Below are 17,460 nucleotides of genomic sequence, written 5' to 3' on the forward strand. Positions count from 1 at the left end.
TCTGTATGCATCCGCTCCACTTCCAATCACCTGCTTTAGTCACAGGTGTATTATTATCGAGATGTCATTGAAAAAATCCAACCTATGCATGTTCCAAATTGCTGGATGATCTTCCAGGGCAGTCTTTCTGTCTCTGTAGCTTTAGTGCAGTCATTTGTCAAGAAGGAGAGCAAACAAAGGCTCCATATTGCACGAAGTAAAACCAAAGTGCCTTTTTTGTGTGGAGTCTGGCTGAACGATGCCCAAATTTACGTTGACAGGTTGCAATTTTGACAAGTGCCATTTATGTTAAATGGAGGTAAAAAAAAATCAAAGAAATGTACTGTATTCTGATAACTCATGTAAAGCTCGGTACTTTTCAATATGTCATGTATGTTGATCGCTAAGGTAGCTTTAATAAACAAATATAAATTTATAGTATGCAATGGCAGTTCTGCAAAGCAATCTGACAGTATGATATGCTTAGTTTTTGATTTCACCCTGAATGATATTTGATAGTCTAAGTGACTGACTTGAGTGACAAGAATTATACGTGATAAAATCGAATTACAACAACAACAGCATCTACAATCAAGCAATAACAACTGTGACAAACAACACCAGTAGCAACTTTAATTTAGAATAAGAAAATGCTAAATGACCTAATGGTATGCTTTAAAATTTTAGCAGGAAATCCAAAAGGAGGAATGTTAAATAGTTTAACAATTTAGACATTCACCATTTCCAACTGATAGGTCTTTTTCACGTGAAACTTAAGTCTCTCAGACATTCTTTGAATAAAAGTTGAATAAGAATTTCACTATTTGAGTCTTTGCTTTGTTAACTGTGGTGTATAGAAAAGTACTGGATTCTAGGATTCATATTAAAAAATTCTTCATATGTAATCACAGAGATTCTTAGAACCCATTTTGAAAATTATCAGAAGAGTGGATTTTTGAAGGTAATTGTACATGGTGGAAAACAACTGTAGGTACTTGTACACCTCCCTAAGATATTAAAAAAAATAAAATAAAAAAAGAACTAGCTTTCCAGAAATGATGGTACATTCACCTCTGTGTTCATGTGCACAAATCAGGAGTTAATCTGTAATCTCACAGCAGTTTAGCACTGCTTGTACTTTTCCAGCTGGCAGTCTGTTTGGGACAGAAAAAAACTTAACAACCATTTCAGAAGAATGATACTTTTTAATTTCAGTGAAGCTTTATTTAAACACCTGAATTTAGAGGAAGAGTTATAAACTTCCTGAATGATCTATGCAGCTGCATATGCTGACTCCAAAATGCCACTGAATTCCTCTATGAGGCAGTTAATGGCCTAAATGCTTTTCATACCCTCTTCAAAATTCCCCCTGAGACTTGTTCAAAGTTTCATGTGCTGAGTCGAGCTCTCTAAGGAGCTATGGATCAAATGGAACCTGTTGCTCTTAAGAGTGTTAGAGCTGAGGAAGGCGCCTTTGCAAAGTTCAGTCCAAAGTTCAGAGCTGTTCTCAGATCAAACTGCCCAGATCAAACACTGCTCAAGTGCAGGGTGCTTGCTCAGTCTGCTGATGGCAGCTGTCATCTGTGGCTGTCCCTTGTCTGGAAATAGGTGGGATTAATTTTGTTATTCTGCAAGTTCATGAATTCTTGTTAGTATCTGAGTTGAGATGGATCACACCATGCAAAGCAATTCCCAGTAAGTGCAGAAAAGGGTGATACCTTCGTATGACTTTGGAAACAAATCTGTTGGGGTTTTTGAGGGTTTTGGTTTGGTTTTGTTTGTTTGTTTTTTGGGGTTTTTTGTTTGTTTGTTTGTTTGGTTTGGTTTGTTTTGTTTCTTTTTTCTTTTTTTTTGTTTCTTTTTTTGTTGACAGATAATCACACAACAATGAAACAAAACTCATTCCTTTTTCTTGTTCACTTTCTGCTTGACTGTTTTAATTAAAATGAATCAGAAATTTTAAGGAAGCCCAACAGCTACACAAAAGGAGCATTTCAGGATAGAGAATACAATGTACTGTGGTGGGATTTTGTCCATCCCCATATTTAAAAATCATAGGATTAAATAACTACTACTTATGGTAATTTTTAGGCTCATCATAGTGAACCTCTCATGGCAGTACTACTTCCAAGATCAAAAAGAGATTGGAAATGCAGCACATATTGCTTACCTACCGTTTACATATAGTTTAATACCACTAACTTCTTTCAGTCAGAGCTTCACAACCCATAAAGGTGTAAACATGCAGATGACATTTGGAATGGATTTTAGAAAATGACAATTTGTTTAACTCATGTAACTCAAATTTCTGTAAAATTTGCCGCATCGTTATATTCTGATCATTGCAGCAAGAAGTAATAATCATGGCAAGAAAGAGATAACAGCCTGGGGAAAAATCCTTTTAGTACGATACACAGTGATTCCAGAACCATCCTTACAAAATGCAAAGCCGTTGAAACCTAAAATGTAGGCTCAGACAGAGTACAAAATAATGATTTGTCAAGTTAATTCTTTTGAAGATGAGATCAATTCATGCAGTTTGTAACAGAAAATGTTTGCAGGAGTCCACTGCAATCTTTGAAATGTATCTGGGTCATGTATTTTGTACCATTGCTATCTAGCCACAGCAAAATTTCTGCAGGCATCTCTAATGGAGAATCAGGAGGCTGCCATCTGAAAATGAGGCAAGCACCACCAACTGATACAAATGCAAAGTGGCTATTTAGCAGTGCCAGCTCTTGGTAGACTCACAGAAAAACTACCTCCCTCCGCTTCTCCCTTTTGTACCTAAATCTTCAGGAAACTAAATCACTTCCTAAAAGCAGGGATGGAGAAAGCAGTCTATTATTCTCTGGCAGACCAGAAGGTATTGTCCATATTGACATTCTGTTTTGTGTAGGCAGGCTGCAGAAGCAATAAATCCTATTAACCTGTTCAAAGTCAAATGAAGACATTTAGGAAACAGAACTGCTATTACATGCAGTAGTGAAAGAAGAGCATATCAAAGAAAGGTTAAATGGATGCATCAGCTATTAGATTATGCACAGTTACAACTGGAAAATCCCTCCAAAACTTTCTATCACCCACTCTTGCCCTTCAGGATATTAATTATATCCCCCTCAGGCTAACTAGATGACCATTCAAATATTATCTTCTGTTCTGTCAATGATAATTTTCAAGATAAAAAATCAATTTCATGCCAACAGGACTACAATGGAAATGCTTATGTTATACTATGGTTTTGCTAATGCATGCTTCCTCTATCCAAAACATATGGCATTTTGTGTGTACAGACCATTCTGGAGATTTAATGTAATTATGTCATGATGTGCTTATTGCTATGGATTCGGCAGCCTTTCTGCATCTCTACCTGTTTTGTTCAAGGGCAGCTGCTAGCTTCAAGCTGTTGCCTGCTTCCAGTGGCAGAAGTTGAATGAATGAGTGCTTTCCAGGGAAGACATGTTTTGAAGCAGACATACTGACAATAAACCAGTTCACTAGGGAGGCATAACATTGACTGGATAAAAGTTGAATAATCATTCTATGATAATTTACTGAAACTGGGTGCAATTTGCTTTAAAATAGAAATTCCCTCTGCTGCCGATGTTGGACTTGGAGGCCTTTTACTGCTAGAAGTGTGGCATTTGCTTTTATGAAGTAGCTGATCTTTGGAGATTCATTAAACCTCATTATTTTTTCTTATGCATATGTGACTGAATACTTACTCACTGAATGAGAGGAATGGGAAGAATAGGGTTGTCTGAAGCAAGGCTCGACAGTCCTTCTCTTCCACCAACTCTCCCTGCTTGTCGTGACTGAATTCACTAGAATTGAATTACTAAGGAAAGCCTTGATAATCTCTTTTTAAAATGGTGAGTGCTTCAGATGAGACTGCCTAGCATTGCCTTGATTTCTGTGTCTGGTTTTCATTGTGAATCAGATGTGTGCAGTCAGTCCGGCTCCTCCCAGCTTCAGTAGAAGTGAGGAGGAGGGCCTGAGAATCCAGTCCCTTTTCAGTAGCCACTTCCCAACAGAGCACTTACAGAAAATAAACTGCAGTTTATCTAAATGGAAGGCAAGGGAACTGCACCCTAGTCCTAGGTTTATTTTTTCTAATCTTTAGAAAAAGAATATGTGGAAGTAGACATGGTTAACTAATTAGGTGCAAAACAATAGGAGCAAAAATGTCAGAGATTCCTCTGCTGTGTTCTTGCTACAACCTCCTTGCTGGAAATGGCAGCTATTAATATTTTATTGACTTGAAACTCTGAGGCAGATTCCAGATGTCACTACTTGATAATTGTGAACATATAAGGAAAAATAAATTCTGTCGTGGCAATGTTGAATTCCCATCTATGGCAACAATCATTACCAGCAGACAAATGCTCCTATAGCTTTGTAGATGCCTTTTTTCCTCAGGTTGTGAGTATGCACACATGACCAATATATTTGCAGAAAACATGGACAGACGGAAATAAAGTCACAACATTTCATTATGGAATTGTATACTTTAAGAAATAGCTATTTCCTTTATTGTGTTCAGACCAGAATGGAGGTTAAGTTGACAGAGCTTAAGAGACTGCTGCCTTCTGGGAAAAAATATCTGCTCTAATGGTTTTGAAAGCACGAATCACTTTATGCCAGTCAGTTGCAAGCAGTTGGGTACTGAAAAACTGATGTCTTAATAGTGCTGCAATTTAGGTAAATGGGGCTGCTTAGGGCCCCATCTTGAAAGCCCCCCAAACACATCAGAGGTGCATGTATGTGCTCTCTCCCTGTCCAACCAGTGCTGAAGATAACACCTGTTAGAGAAGTGGTGAGAATTGGCTGTCTACTGAGAATATGTGCAAAGAACAGATTACCTCTGATTTCAAGGGAAAGTAATTTTCTTCAGTTGGATGGAACAATGACTTTCTCACTAATGAATATTACCTGTCACTTAAACTCTCAGCTTCAGGTGGAAAATTCAGAAATTTATGATAAAAAGTTATCTCAGACTCCACGTTCCTTAAAATTGCAGCACTGCAGAAGTCAGAGAGCCAAGAATCCTTAGGACATGTCTACAGAGCATCTTTATTGCACACATTGTTTTGCATGCTACGTAAGCACTAAAAAATTAAGATTTTTCCTAGAAAAGATGAATTTTCCTCCCACAGTACTAGATTACAGTTCATGTTTCTTTCCTGAACTCCAAGGTGTAGGTCCACAGCTGGACTCAAAAACTAGCTGGAGATCTAGTTAGTGTTCATGTTCTTAAATCTCTAGGGAACCCAGGTTCTAACTGTGCAATAGCCATGACATTGGGGATACACAGTAGTGTATATAGACATAGTAGCAACTAAAATAACCCATAGACTGTCTTCTGGCCTAGAGGCCAAATGGTAAGGCACAGCTTGTGTTCACACAAATAAGCTCTTTTTATCTGTCATAACAAAATGGGCAGATCCATACTGGCTACCACAGATGCTCCCTGGTTTGTGCTGCCCCAACAGTGTCTGGGACAGTGTTAGCTGATCTGGGCTTAATGTATGACAGAGACTGTAGCAAAAGTTAAACATTATCGATAATCATGTCGCAGTTTTTAGGAGGTGTCCCATCCAAGTACAAATGTACCATAAAAGTCTAGAGCACAAGCAGCCGGCTAAGAAATCTGTCAGGAAACTAAGTACTATATTAAACATCGCTTGCCTACACTTTAAATGAAGTTTATGACACCATTATGCTAAGACAAACCATTTCAGGCTGATGCATTTTTCAAAAAATCATGTTCCTTCACAAAATTCCCAGTCAGCTCTACTTCTGAGATTGCATGAGAAACTTCAGTTATCAAAAATATTACAAGCAGTTTTCTGACCCCATTATCTTGACATGCCTCAGACACTTATTCCAAGGGTCCTAGGGTACACAGTTGCCACAGAAAGTGAGGTACCTTTTTTTTTTCTGGAAGGCAAAAAGTTTGTTATACTGTCTGTGCTAGAAAATGGGGGGAAAAATGCAGAATTCATAACTCAATATTATTGTTTTCATTTTACATACTCTGAAGTGTGTTTATTTTATACAAATCTAAATTCTTCCATGATTTTTATTTTCCTTAGGCATAATTATTTTTTTTAGTGGGGTAGTTAGCTCTACCAAAAGCACTCAACTTGTATTACAGAATTTCAGGAATCTATCATTGACCAGTACCCTCAATGCAGGTTCAGTTACAGTTCCTGACATTGTTTGTCTTTCGCGAATTTAACAGACCATGGTATTGTGACGATTTTCAGAACCATGGTATTGTGACCAGAATAGTTATGACTAAAGTGGTAAACCAGGTCATTCTGTGGTTTCATAGATAAACCTATACTTTTATGTGCTTGATTTATCTTTTACACAGAAAGCTGTGCTAACAGCACACAAAAATGAAACATGAAATATACTACATAAAATATACAATGCAAGTTTCAACACAAATTTGAAAACCAGTAATATCCTGGCTTTTTCTGCACTTTTTTTTTGAAAATATGTTTATCCCAATATCGAATTGAGGAAGTTGGCTGTATGTTTTATCATTCCTTATCTTATATTAAGGAAAAAATTACCCTAACTTATGAACTGAGTCCCCTCAATTCAGAACTGGAGGTTCTTTTTGGGATATAATACCAAATGGCAAAATAATAGCTGTCACTTTTGTATATGGCAGAACAAGGTAGTACTGTAATAGCAGCAAGAATACTGTGCATGGTGACACTGAACTATATCTGTATCTGGACGGGCTTTTTTAAATTTCTAAGGACCAACACTCATGTTTATTGTACCTTCAGAATTGGGTCAGGAATGGGGTTGGTGAACCTGGCACTTGACCAATGAGTTTTCAGTATGAAGATGTATTGCTTTTTATCTAACTACATGTTGTAGCAGAATACTTATGATTACAGAAGCTTGTGATATTTATTGTTATTGCTATTCTTAGTATCATTCTTACATCTAAAGCAAGTGTAATTTGCTTTCCCTACCATGCAAATTCATTTATACAGAAAGAAAATCAAATGGACTAAGCTCTTTATCCAGAATCTCTTCAAAACATAAGAAACCTGTAGAGGTTCACCAAGGCTAGGTAAATAGACCCCAGTCCAAGCCATCTAACCTGTGTATAGCTAGAATGTGTTCACATGCAGCTCTTCACATGCATGCCATGATAGTATCATAAATACAGGACTATACCAGTACCAGAAGAGAGGAATAATTTAAATGCCAACTGTGGAAGGAAGCAAGTCAGCAAGCCAGCACCACCAGTCAGCACAGCACCATTGGCATCACACAGCCCCAGGACAGCCATGAGGCACTGAACCTGGGAAACTGTAATCTTATTGCTTTATCATAATACTATCTACCCTACAGGGTCAACTAGAAACAGACTCCCCTGTGTGAAGGAATACATACGAGATGGTGAAAACGAATTCTCAGGAAACTTCCCTCAGGCCTCAAAGTAATGAATCTAATGTTCATCTCTTTGTTATCAAAATTCCAACCTCCCTCCAAAAAGTCACATTCACTGTTTGTCTTTGCTAGTGCAAGAAGGTCTGTGAGAGAGGCTTTTTCCTGTCTCAGCTCGTGCTGGTGCTGTTTTCTTTCATTGTATCAGGGAAATAATCCTTTCAGAGACAATTCCATGTACATTGTCAGGTAAGACTGTTTAAACCCAAATTCTCTCTTCTGAATTAAAGCAAACTTTTTTTCAGACAATTATCATTTACCTTAGCTTTATAGAAACACAACTCATTAAGGAGGGAAGCTTTCAGGGAAATAAATGAGTACAATTCTACTGACAAAGCTCCCTGCTTTATAAAAAATTTTATGCTTTGATGTGTGCAATTCAGTTTTTTACAAGAAGTAGTGAAGAAATGCAGGTAAAATTTGATAGAAGCAATAACAGATGAGATGTATAAGCATAAAAAAATCTCATAGCAATCCTTCAAAACATTAATGACATATGCTCTAGCATTATTGTCAAACAGAGAAACAGCAATATACTGTGCTCTGAGCCAATGTCAAAGATGTCTGAACCTGATGTTGCCTCTGCTAACACGGCATGACAGTGCTATTAAATTAACACTTTACAATGATTCATACCCTCTTCCCATTGTGCTGATTTTGCCCAGTCCCACAGTGAAAAACCAGTCTTTTTAAAGTACCAATCTATATCATTAAGAATCAAGTTTCTTTCAGTCTGTGTGTTGCCCTAGAAAAGAACGTTGCCTTAATTAAATAATGTTATTTTTCTCCACTAGGTTCAAAGAGTCAAAACTTGATTAAAGCTTGTCTCCTTTCTCGCCTATAAATATCCTCACCACTCTACAAGCACAGGAGGAGGTAGCTGATGTGTAAGGTATGTGTATGACATGCATATGTGTAGAAGAGGTAGAGGCTGCTGACAGAAGGGAGATGGGGAAACAAAATTAGCATGGGTAGATCTAAGTGAGGGCAAGATGTGCTTCCTGCACAACTGAAGACCTTTATGATGGCTAGAGAAGACCAGAAAATTAGGAACTCAGAATAAGTTTACTGCTATATTTGAGGGTCAGATGTTTTTCAAGAGCTTTGCTAACTAGCAGCAAATGTATCTGTTCTTTATCTTATTTTTTTTCCTCAGCATAGTAAGCTGTATGTATTTTGAGCACAGGAATGGAATATGCTGGTTTATTAGCAGAACCTGAAGGGTAATCAATAGGTGACTCTTCCTGAAAGATCAGTATTAACCATCTGAACTCAATGAAGACCTTTACTACAGTACAAGTTCTTAGATTGTTCCTTTGCAGCTGTGACAAAAGCACTTGACAATTTAGTTTTAGCATTTCAACTTGGACGAGCCAGGGCCAACTTGTGTTTTGTTTGCTTCCACTCATGGATGCTTTGGGACTCACAGAAACACTATTTTGCTGCTTGCCTCATTCCTAATGACATCATTAGTTAGGCAGCTTTATTTTTCATGCATTCCTGTGACTCCCCCATCTCCCCTGTCTTTGCTCTTTTACCTTTTCTCCTATCATGCTGTCTGTCCTGCCGATATACCTGTTGCACGATTCTTTTAGTCTTGCTCTATCATTTGCTGGTGTCTGTAGAGGAACTTCTAGCCTTTCTCTCTGCTCAGGTCTTATCAATATCTTCCCAAATAAAAACAAAAAAAATTAAAACCACAAAAAAAAAAGTACTTTCCGTTTTCAGAAGGCTTGTTTCCCTTTTCTGCCTTAAATGCAGAAGCTTTACAAGCCTTCTCTTTCTTTAACCTTTGCTGAACTGCTGATGACCTGATTTCTCACTCTTTGAATCTCAGCTTCAGAGGGTCATCCTGCCTCTCCTCCCACGCGATATCCTCTCCTTGCTCCTGACAATGCTTCAGTACAGACTGAGCCCACCTGGAAAGGTACTACTGAGATGATTTTCCACATCTTGCTTTATCCCTCCATTTCTACTTAGTTTCTTCCAGTGAAATTCAACTACTTCATTCTCTTGCAAGGCTCTCTGTGGCTTGTCCCACCTGGCTTGTCCCCTCCTGTCAGTATGAGAGCGCACTGTTGTTGAGCTACCATCTTCTTTTCAGTTACTTCATAAATTTCAAACTTTTACACAGTTTCATCTTTTGCTGCCTTTAAGGAGAATTTTCCACCATATAATACAAAGTTTACTCATTCCGCATTATAGCCCTTTTTTTTTTTACTTTTCTATCATGCCTACAAAAAAGCTGAAAATGGTCAAACAGAATCACAGAATATGCCAAGTTGGAAGGGACCCACAAGTATCATCTCCAAGAGTCATACCATGTACCTGGTAGTATTGTCCAAATACTTCTTGAACCCTGTCAGGCTTGGTGCTGTGACCACTTCCCTGGGGAGCCTATTTCAGTGCCCAATCGTCCTCTGGGTGAACAACCTTTTTCAAATATCCAGCCTAAACATCCCTGACACAACTTCAGGCCATTCCCTTGGGTCCTGTCACTGCACCACAGAGAAGAGATCAGTGTCTGCCCTCACTTTTCCCTTCACAAGGAAGTTGTAAACTGCATGCAATGAGGTCTCCCCTCAGTCTCCTCTTCTCCAGGCTGAACAGACCAAGTGACCTCAGCCACTCATCATTCGGCTTCCCCTCAAGGCCCTTCACCATCTTTGTTGCCCTCCTTTGAATGCTGTCTAATAGCTGAGTCTCTTGTATTGCAGAGAACAAAATTGCACACAGTAACAGTAGGTGCAATGAAATTGCAAACTAGTATTCTCTCTCCATCTTCCTGTCTTTTCCTCCTTTTTTGTCCATATGGGCTGGCTGACTTGTTTTGTACTTCGAAGATTGATTCTTTTCGACAGGTACTGCTGTTTTTTGGTTGTGTTTTTTTTTGGTTTTTTTTTTTTTTTTGAATCATACTTCTTCAGCAGCGTTGAGAACCTTTAAGTGGTAGACTGTCAGAAACATATTTGAGCATGGAGGTCTAAAGCACATATAGACAGTCCAGTAAATAAATTCCTATGAGAGTACACTCTTACTCACTATTCCTATCTCTTCACAAGGGCATGAGACTATTTAATGTCACCTGTGCTATGCTAACATCAAGGATTTTAAGAGTACCCTATTCTAATTACTATTAATCCTTGAGAGAAGCAGGGAACATTAATGCTATTCTGCTGTTCTAAGTGCTTAAATACATACACAGACCACCTTTCCATAATATTTGATTACCTACAATGTTTAATGGAATTATCCTGGCAGCATCTTTCTGAAATATTTAAGAAACATTGTTTGTATTGTACAGACAATAATTAGCATGAATTAAGCACCCTGCCAAAGGTCATATGGTAAGTCTACAGCAGAGCAGATTTTGATGCTGGCATCCTAACTTCATAGATGTATTATTGCATCTTAGTAACGCAGTTATGCTCCATGATGTTTAAATCAATTTGACAGCATCGGAGCTTGAAAAGTATTATGCATGATGCAGACTTTGCAGAGTCCCAAACATTATGCATTTACTGTAAATACTATGGATGGATAATTACATATTACAAATTTTAAAGCATGAAATAATAATTTTAATGACTGCATGAAGCATATACTCAAGTTTAAATACAGGAAGGAACAAAAAGGAATTAAGGCTAATATACAGCACATAAAAGTCAGCGGACAGGATCACTATGAAAATGGTCAATATTTTTGTGTAACAGTTTACTTATAGTTTAATTTATTTGGTATGTAAATTACCATCAATAATGCAGATAAGTACATAAGAAATGCTTTTCCTGCACTTATTTTACTGGAATAATATTACACAGTTCATCTTTTTGAGGTCTATATAACTAAAGCCCAAATTGGCTAAGGTGAGGCCTTCACATTAGTCTTATTCCCATAACTCGGGCACTTAGCTCTACTAAAATCAATAGATTTGTGAATGTGTGAGAAGTAAAAGACAAGCATACTAAATACCCTTAATCCTTTGTTGGCAAATAGATATAATTCTGTCACACTTATCTCCAAGGCTGATCTTTTATTTGCATATTTTCAGAGTTTTGATCTACAAATGGATTTTAATTTGTTGACTTTTGCAAGAACAGACTTGCGGGAGTGAGGGCAGGTCATGCATAATCAAAGAATAAAACCCAGGCAGAAGGAAAATATAGAGAATCTGAGCTCCATTTCTGTGTGAAATGCAATTGCAATTATTATAATTTCCTTGTACCACACAAAGGCCTTACTGTACTTGGTGTCATCGACATTTAGGGTTTTTTCAAGATATTCAAGAGATCTCTATCTATGCAAATGGTGTAGAGTCTTATGAACTGAACATGAAAAATTTAGGCATGCTTTCCTCTCTGAAGCACTTGGGAAGAGGCACAAAGAGATGAAATGATTTTCCAAAGGACATTGTGGTAGACCTGGAAGCAGAACCCACTGATCTGAACCACAGCTTGGGGTCTGAACAGAAAAGATTTCCCCCTTCTGTTATAAAACAGGAGTTCAATAAAAAGTGCAAATGAAAAAAAATTGTACATGGGCTCTGTAGCTATAATTAGACATTGATGTAGGGGGGGCTTGTGAATCTATGAGATTATGACTCTTTTTCAGCTGTATGACTGAAAGGCTGGGACGCAAATACTTTTTATACACAGAGACAATGACCATCTTAAGCCCTGACATTACACATGAAGGTTAGCAGGTGTGTATAACCTGCACTGTGTCCCTCTCAAGTGCTGCCCTCTTCATGGTGAAGTGACAGCTGTACCTCCTATTGTTTAGGAATGGATGGGAACTACCATTCAGCCTTCCACTCTGTAAATACTTTACAGAATGAAACTCAAATAGTTGCAAATCAAATCCCCATTAGTATCACTGACCTCATTCTTTACCTGGAAGAATTCTCTCCAGAGATCAGTAATTTAAGTATATCTATCCTTGATAACCCAGTAGGCCTGAAAATGAAATAGCTTCTCTAATGTAAGCAACAAGAATCAATAACCATTAAGCACGTAAGTATGTTTTATTGTCTGAAGCATATGAGTATACAAGTCAAGCCATCACTACACCAGTTCATTTTGGTAATTTGTAGGCACCATGGACAGGCAGAGTTGTGGTCCTTGCAGAGCATATGGAATAGGCCAGGTGCTCAAGATGTTGTAGCTCTGTAAATGAGACTTCCCTGGCAGAGAACAGCTGAGTGGAGAGTTTTGTCTGGTATTGTGAGCATAGGCTACATTAAGGGTTGGTTTTGTTCAATAAAACCATGGAATTAGCTGTGGCCAAAATGATGCCTTTTTTTCTGCATGTATCAGCAAAGCATTAAATAACTGTTGCTGTCAAAGTGTGATGAAGCTAAGATCTCATCTTTGCAGATTCAGCTATGATTCACCAAGAATTGGAGAGGGCAGGAAATGAAGGAATTGTTCCATAGAAATACAGAATCCCAGAATTTTTAGGGTTGGAAGGAACCTCTGGAGATCATCTAGTCCAACCCTCCTCCCAAGGAAGGGTCATCTAGAGCAGGTTACCCAGGATTGTGTCCAAGTGGGTTTTGAATTTCTCCAGAGAGGAAGAATCCATAATCTCCCAGTGCTCTGCCAGCCTCAATGTAAAGAAGTCCTTCTTCATGTTGAGGTGGAACTTATTCTGTTTTAGTTTATGGCCATTACTCCTCCTTCGGTCACTGGGCACCACTGAAAAGAGTCTGGCACTACCCTCTTGAGATATTTATGTGTGTTACTGAGATCCCCTCTCAGTTTTCTCTTCTCTAGACTAAACAGGCCCAGCTCCTACAGTCTCTCCTCGTAAGAGAGAAGTTCCAGAGCCATAATCATCTTTGTGGCCCTCTGCTGGACCCTCTTCTGTACCACCTTGTCTTTCTTGAACTGTGGAGACCAGAACTGAATACAGTACTCCAGATGTAGTCTCATTAGGCCCAAGGAGAGGGGGAGGATCACCTCCCCAGCCTGCTGACCACACTCTTCTCAATGCACCCCAGGATATCGCTGGCCCTTCTGGATCTCTCCAGATGTTTTCCCAGAGCCCACAAATATTTCCAATTATTTTGGAAATAAGTTTTTCCTATTTTGAAGTTTTTCTAAACCATGAGCATTCTGCTGGTTGATAGAGACCACCAAACTGAATTTTCTGTTACTTCAGAGTGAGCTAAACTAGCAATTTTTTCCAGAAATGAAAAGTCTCCAAAATGTCACCCTTAAAAATCTAAAGTCTATGTTTACTTACTCAAAATTGACAGCAGCATTTTTATGATGCACAGTCTCTTGCTGTTTGCTTCTGGGACACATTTCTCTGAGGTGAGAAGTTCTCTTGGAGACTATGAGGTTTTTGCACCTCATCAGGAGAGTATCTGTCTGGAATCCTTGAAATATTTCACAGCCCACCTTAAGACTTGCTTTTTAGAAAGTACAAACCATGAAGGCTTTATAGTTTTTATCTTAGTTGTCATATTCTTTCCACTGTCCACTGCAATTATCACATCTACATGAAACCTAACCTTCTTAAGCTATAAGCATTACTTGTGAACTTACAACCAAGCAGTACAAAATAAACTCAGTATAATGTTTCCAAAGGCTGATATAAGTGGTCCTCAATGAAGCAGGATAACTTTGCAACTTTTTGTCTGTAGGCAGTAGAAAGCATCCTTAAAAACATGCTGCAGTGCCACCAGTCCATGAAAAAGCCAAGGTCAGCATTAGTATGATCGTTGTCATGAACATACAGAAATACAAATAGAAAACAAGTATCCAATTCATAGGTTGAAAATTAGGTTTACAAGTAAAGTACGATTTTGATTTAAGTGTCCATAAAAAAAAATTGAAGGGAAAGATTAATTTTTTTCTACTAACTGGAGGTAGGTCAGATCTAATGCTTGGGTTTGTTAAAGCTAATTTGCTGGAAACAAGCAGTATCTGGTCTTCTTCCTTTATGCTATATGTCACTGAGCAGTACCAGGTAATTCCTCTGTTTCTCATAACATTTCATATGATAGTGAATTTAGACTAGCATTTCTATTAGAAAAAGAACCCCATGACCACAACTGGGAATGCAAAAGTGATGAAAACAGTAGTCAAGCACCAGATTTGGAAAACTGACCCACACAAGCAGCTCTTTACTTACGGTAATCATGTAAGTGATTAACACGATTAGATTAACACAAATGGAAATATAATGCAGATGTAGTTGGCTACAGCTAGCAAAATACCAACAGTTTGTTATTTTGAACCATTACGCTGACTTGAAAAAAATGAGTCTAGAAACACATCTCTATTTAAACACAGAAACACTGAAAACCTTGTTGCATCAGGAACAGAATTGACCTTGAACTATATATTCCTTAAGTTTCTTGTTCATCATTCATTAAATTAAAAAAAAAAAAAGGCAGAAAAATTGTCCTAGTTATCTCCTTTTGATGCCTTGAAGGTAGGAAGGCTCTACAGAGGAATCTGGACAGTCTGGATCGATGGGCTGAGGCCAATGGCATGAGGTTCAATAAGACCAAGTGCTGGGTCCTGCACTTGGGTCACAACAACCCCAGACAGTGCTACAAGCAGAGTAGCTGGAGAGTAGCCAGGCAGAAAGGGACCTGGGGGTCCTGGTCAACAGCTGGCTGAATATAAGCCAAGAGTGTGTCCAAGTGGTCAAGAAGGCCAATGGCATCCTGGCTTGACGGATCAAGCAGGGCAGAATCAAGTTTGCACCAGGGAAGGTTTAGATTGGATATTAAAAAAAATGTCTTTGCCAAAAGGGTTGTCAAGCATTGGAACAGGCTGCCCAGATTAATGGTTCAGTGGCCTTTCCTGGAGGTATTTAAAAGATGTGTAGATGTGGCACTAAGTATAGGGTTTACTGTTGAGCTTGGCAGTGCTGGGTTGAGGGCTGGACTTGATGATCTTAAAGGTCTTTTCAAATCAAAATGATTCCATGAAGCTATAATTCCATGAGTTAAACTTGAGTGATAACAAATACTGGGGAATAGACAGATGGAAAAGCTGCTCACTTTTTTGGATAACTGTGGGCCACAGTATATATCGTTCCCTGACAACAAGTGGCTTTCATCCCTTTGAAATTTTCTGCAGTGTAACAGTGGATTCTTACACTCCTAAGAAAATTTTAAGATTTCTGGGTTTGATTTTCATTCATATGCAACATTTTTTTTGGAAAACTTTTCCCATTGTACTCCAATGCCTATGGATTAATATGGTTAAAGAGAAATTGATGAGATTTGAGTCCGGCAAACTGATCAGTGAATCTGTTTTTACTGTTGGATTTTCTTTTATATTCAATTTGGCTTTCACAACAATAGCTGTAACTTCTTGTTATGTCACAAGTTATATACCATAATGTCATTTGAATGTAACCTGCTATCAGCGGCTTGTGGGACACTCAGTGGTCAAAACTGAGGCCAGGAAAGCAGAGTGTATCATGTCAGCAGTTCTTAGAAGAATAATAAATATGTATGTTGGAGGTTTTTGCATGCAGGTATCTCAAACTAGATGAAAGAGAACAGAATTTCATAACTAAATTAAGACTTAGAGCCAGAGTTTGTGAGTGAACAACACAATCCTCTGCTATTCTGGTAATGACAAGAAGAAATCCAGAAAAGATGGTGGAAGTGAAGTTATCTATAAACACTTACTGCAAGGAAGATCTGAAGAGAACTGTGAGCCACCTCTATGTACTGATATTCAAGAAAACACCCCGAGACAGTGATATAACGATGATCCTCTGGTGCCCAGTCTGGTGCTGGGGTTACTGAGGTCACGGTGCAGCCTGGCCCATTCTCCATCCACCAAGAACGATGCATTGAGATATTAAAGGTCAGAATGAGGTCTGTTTCCTGCAAAAGAATAAGTGAAGAATTAATGCATGGGGATGGTACTCCGATCTCAAATGCCTCAGCAAGAGATTTCACAGCATGCATAAAGAAGCAAAGAGCAGTGATAAAACTGCACTGTCACATGAAAGTTAGTGGAGCCTGCCTGCTGCAAGCAGAAGTAGGTGTACCTTGGCAGGCAGAAATTCTCTGGAGCAGAAAAATAATCCTTCAAGCCAGGATCTCTTCCTAGACATTATGGTAGGCTAGACTATAGCAGTAATTTCTGTTACATCACCCATTTTCTGGTAGATAACATAAGGACTGATGGATATGCACACCTACATAGCAACCCTCCTCTGCTCGGTTCCTAGAAATATGGCCTATGTTTTGTTGGTCTGATGTATACAAGAATCCTAAGGTATCAAAATTTAATAGACTTTGATATGCATGGAACATCTGCAAGGAGTTTTTGTCTAATGGACCTGTGGTAGCTCTACTGAAATATTGGAGAAGATGTAAAAAAGGATTCTGTGCATTTTCTTACAGGCAAAACCTCTTTGTAATGCTTCTCTCAGATTTCTAATTTCCTAGGAGCATGTAAGGAAATAGTGAGAGTTGCCTTGTCAAAAGATTGCTTGACTTGTTAAAAAGCAGGGGCGGAGGCATGCAACCTTTAACTCCCATACAGCTAGCATGATGGAGTAACTAGTCAGCCATGCTTTCCATTAAGATTGTATTTATAAATAGTTCATAAAGGATTAATAAATTATTAATATACATCATAAACAATACTACTAATATTACTTTCATAAATTATACGTGGTGGCACATTACTTGAGGGTGTTACACATAGTTATAACAAAACTAGGGACTGTGTGGATTCTGTAATAGCCTACAGTGTTTACCAACACTTTATGAATAATTTATAACTGTAACCTCATTGTAAAGTGTGACTATCTAGTCTGTGTGCACATGTGCTCAGTCATGCAAAAAAAAATTGCTTTTAAGTAATGTCTTTGCAGAGCCAAACTCTCCCCACACCTAACCTACATTTTTTTCAGCCTGTTGATATCATTAATAATTAAGATTCTCATAAAGATTTTAAAATGTAACTATTTAATTAAGTTTACTGTGCCAAAAGGAATAGAATGCCTTTCTGTAGC

At 38.3% G+C, this 17,460-nt stretch overlaps 1 protein-coding gene and 1 long non-coding RNA gene across 3 annotated transcripts in view; one reads left to right on the forward strand and one right to left on the reverse strand.

The window, feature by feature from the left end:
* Window positions 1-17,460, reverse strand: part of NKAIN2 (sodium/potassium transporting ATPase interacting 2) — a 545,346-nt gene that overhangs the window by 67,606 nt on the left and 460,280 nt on the right. For both annotated transcript variants that reach the window (XR_004355980.1, XM_032682422.1), the window contains exon 4: window positions 16,118-16,318. Coding sequence is in view for 1 of the 2 variants with exons in the window: in XM_032682422.1 (XP_032538313.1) it covers window positions 16,118-16,318 (201 nt within the window). In the remaining variant the exon portion in view is untranslated. The remainder of the gene's footprint in view (window positions 1-16,117; window positions 16,319-17,460) is intronic.
* On the forward strand, window positions 1,508-11,954 carry LOC116784157. The gene is made up of 3 exons (XR_004355981.1): window positions 1,508-1,587; window positions 8,253-8,350; window positions 11,823-11,954. It is a non-coding gene; the product is annotated as an uncharacterized LOC116784157 (long non-coding RNA).

The sequence above is a fragment of the Chiroxiphia lanceolata genome, chromosome 3 (assembly GCF_009829145.1).
Source record: "Chiroxiphia lanceolata isolate bChiLan1 chromosome 3, bChiLan1.pri, whole genome shotgun sequence".
Lineage (NCBI taxonomy): Eukaryota > Metazoa > Chordata > Aves > Passeriformes > Pipridae > Chiroxiphia > Chiroxiphia lanceolata.